At 59.4% G+C, this 1,223-nt stretch overlaps 2 protein-coding genes across 2 annotated transcripts in view; both read left to right on the top strand.

The window, feature by feature from the left end:
• Positions 1-115, top strand: part of GINS4 (GINS complex subunit 4 (Sld5 homolog)) — a 9,956-nt gene extending 9,841 nt beyond the window's left edge. Inside the window, exon 8 of the mRNA XM_009328295.1 lies at positions 26-115. Coding sequence (XP_009326570.1) covers positions 26-102 — 77 coding nt within the window. The 3' untranslated portion in view covers positions 103-115. The remainder of the gene's footprint in view (positions 1-25) is intronic.
• On the top strand, positions 71-932 carry LOC103920549 (protein phosphatase 1 regulatory subunit 3C-B-like). The gene has a single exon (XM_009328296.1). The coding sequence runs from the start codon at positions 87-89 to the stop codon at positions 930-932; it is 846 nt and encodes a 281-aa protein (XP_009326571.1). The 5' UTR covers positions 71-86.
• The last annotated feature ends 291 nt before the right edge of the window (positions 933-1,223 follow it).

The raw sequence follows: 1,223 nt of genomic DNA, 5'->3' as shown, positions 1-1,223 counted from the left end.
CGCCTGACCCCCTCTTCGCCTCTAGGCTTTTCCAGGTGTATAGCGCGAGGGCCATCGCCCCCCCAGCCGTGCCCGTGGACCTGGCCATGCGGCTCTGCCTGAGCCACTCGCCCCCCATCCGCAAGCTGCTGAACTCCTATGAGGAGCTGCGGGGCAACCGGGGGCGCAAACCCCTCCGATCCTGTCTCAACCAGAAGCTGAGCCCAGAACCTGAGCCCGAGCGGCAAGATAGCACCAAGAGCTCCAAGGGCCAGAAGAAGAGAGTCGTGTTTGCTGACATGAAGGGGCTCTCGCTGACGGCTGTCCGCTTCTTCTCAAAGATTGAGGAGGACCTCTGTGACTTGCAGCATGCCCTGTCTGACCTTGCCTGCTTCCGACCTAGACTGCGGGACTCACACCCAGAAGTGTGCAGGTATGTGCTGGACTTCCCACAGCCCTCTGCAGACTACACCACTTTCCGCAGCCGCCTACACAGCAACCGTGTCTGCCTGGAGAACTGCCTGATCCAGGACCGTGCCCTGTCAGGGACAGTGAAGGTCAGAAACATTGAGTACGAGAAGAAAGTCGTGGTCCGCATCACCTTTGATGGCTGGAAGAGCTTCCGGGACATCTCCTGCCAGTACATGCATAGCACTTACAGCTCAGCTGACACAGACACCTTCTCTTTTGAGCTTGCCCTGCCCAAGCCATCTGTCTCCTGCAGGGCCACAGAGTTCTGCATCTCTTTCCAGTGCGGACAGGAGACCCACTGGGACAACAACCATGGGAGGAACTACAAGATCTGCCACGTGGGCATGATCCGCCCTCCCTCCCATGCCGTGAAGAGTGCCAACAGGGCCTGGGAGCATCTTGGCACCTCTCGGGCTGCCACCCTGGTCCTTTCTCACCTGCAGACCTGGCGGCACTCAGAGACCCAGGCTCCTTATTGGTAGGAAAGCAGTGTGTGGCAAGGTGTAGGTCCCCTTCCATGTCCCGACTATGGTACAGGGGTCTTTGGGGAGGGGTCAGCTGCAGAAGATGCTGCTTTTTTTCGCCCCGTCGTTGTTCCTGGCCGGTTGTTGTCGGAGCACCTGCCGGTCTCCGTGGAAGCTTCTTCACTGCTGGCTCCTGCCGCAGAGGCTGGAAGCTGCTGCTTGGTGTAACTCCTGCCCGTAGGTTCTCGAGGCAACGCTATTGCGAGAGTAGGGGAGCAGCGAGAAAGGAACGGCTGTGGCTGTGTCCAC

Source organism: Pygoscelis adeliae, unplaced genomic scaffold (assembly GCF_000699105.1).
Source record: "Pygoscelis adeliae isolate BGI_AS28 unplaced genomic scaffold, ASM69910v1 Scaffold597, whole genome shotgun sequence".
In the NCBI taxonomy this organism is placed as follows: Eukaryota; Metazoa; Chordata; class Aves; order Sphenisciformes; family Spheniscidae; genus Pygoscelis; species Pygoscelis adeliae.
Note: the sequence above shows the minus strand (reverse complement) of the source record. Positions and strands in the feature narration are given on the sequence as shown.

Bases quoted from the DNA above. Each gene is read 5' to 3' on its own strand.
- LOC103920549 (XM_009328296.1), top strand. From the start codon at position 87: ATGCGGCTCTGCCTGAGCCACTCGCCCCCCATCCGCAAGCTGCTGAAC.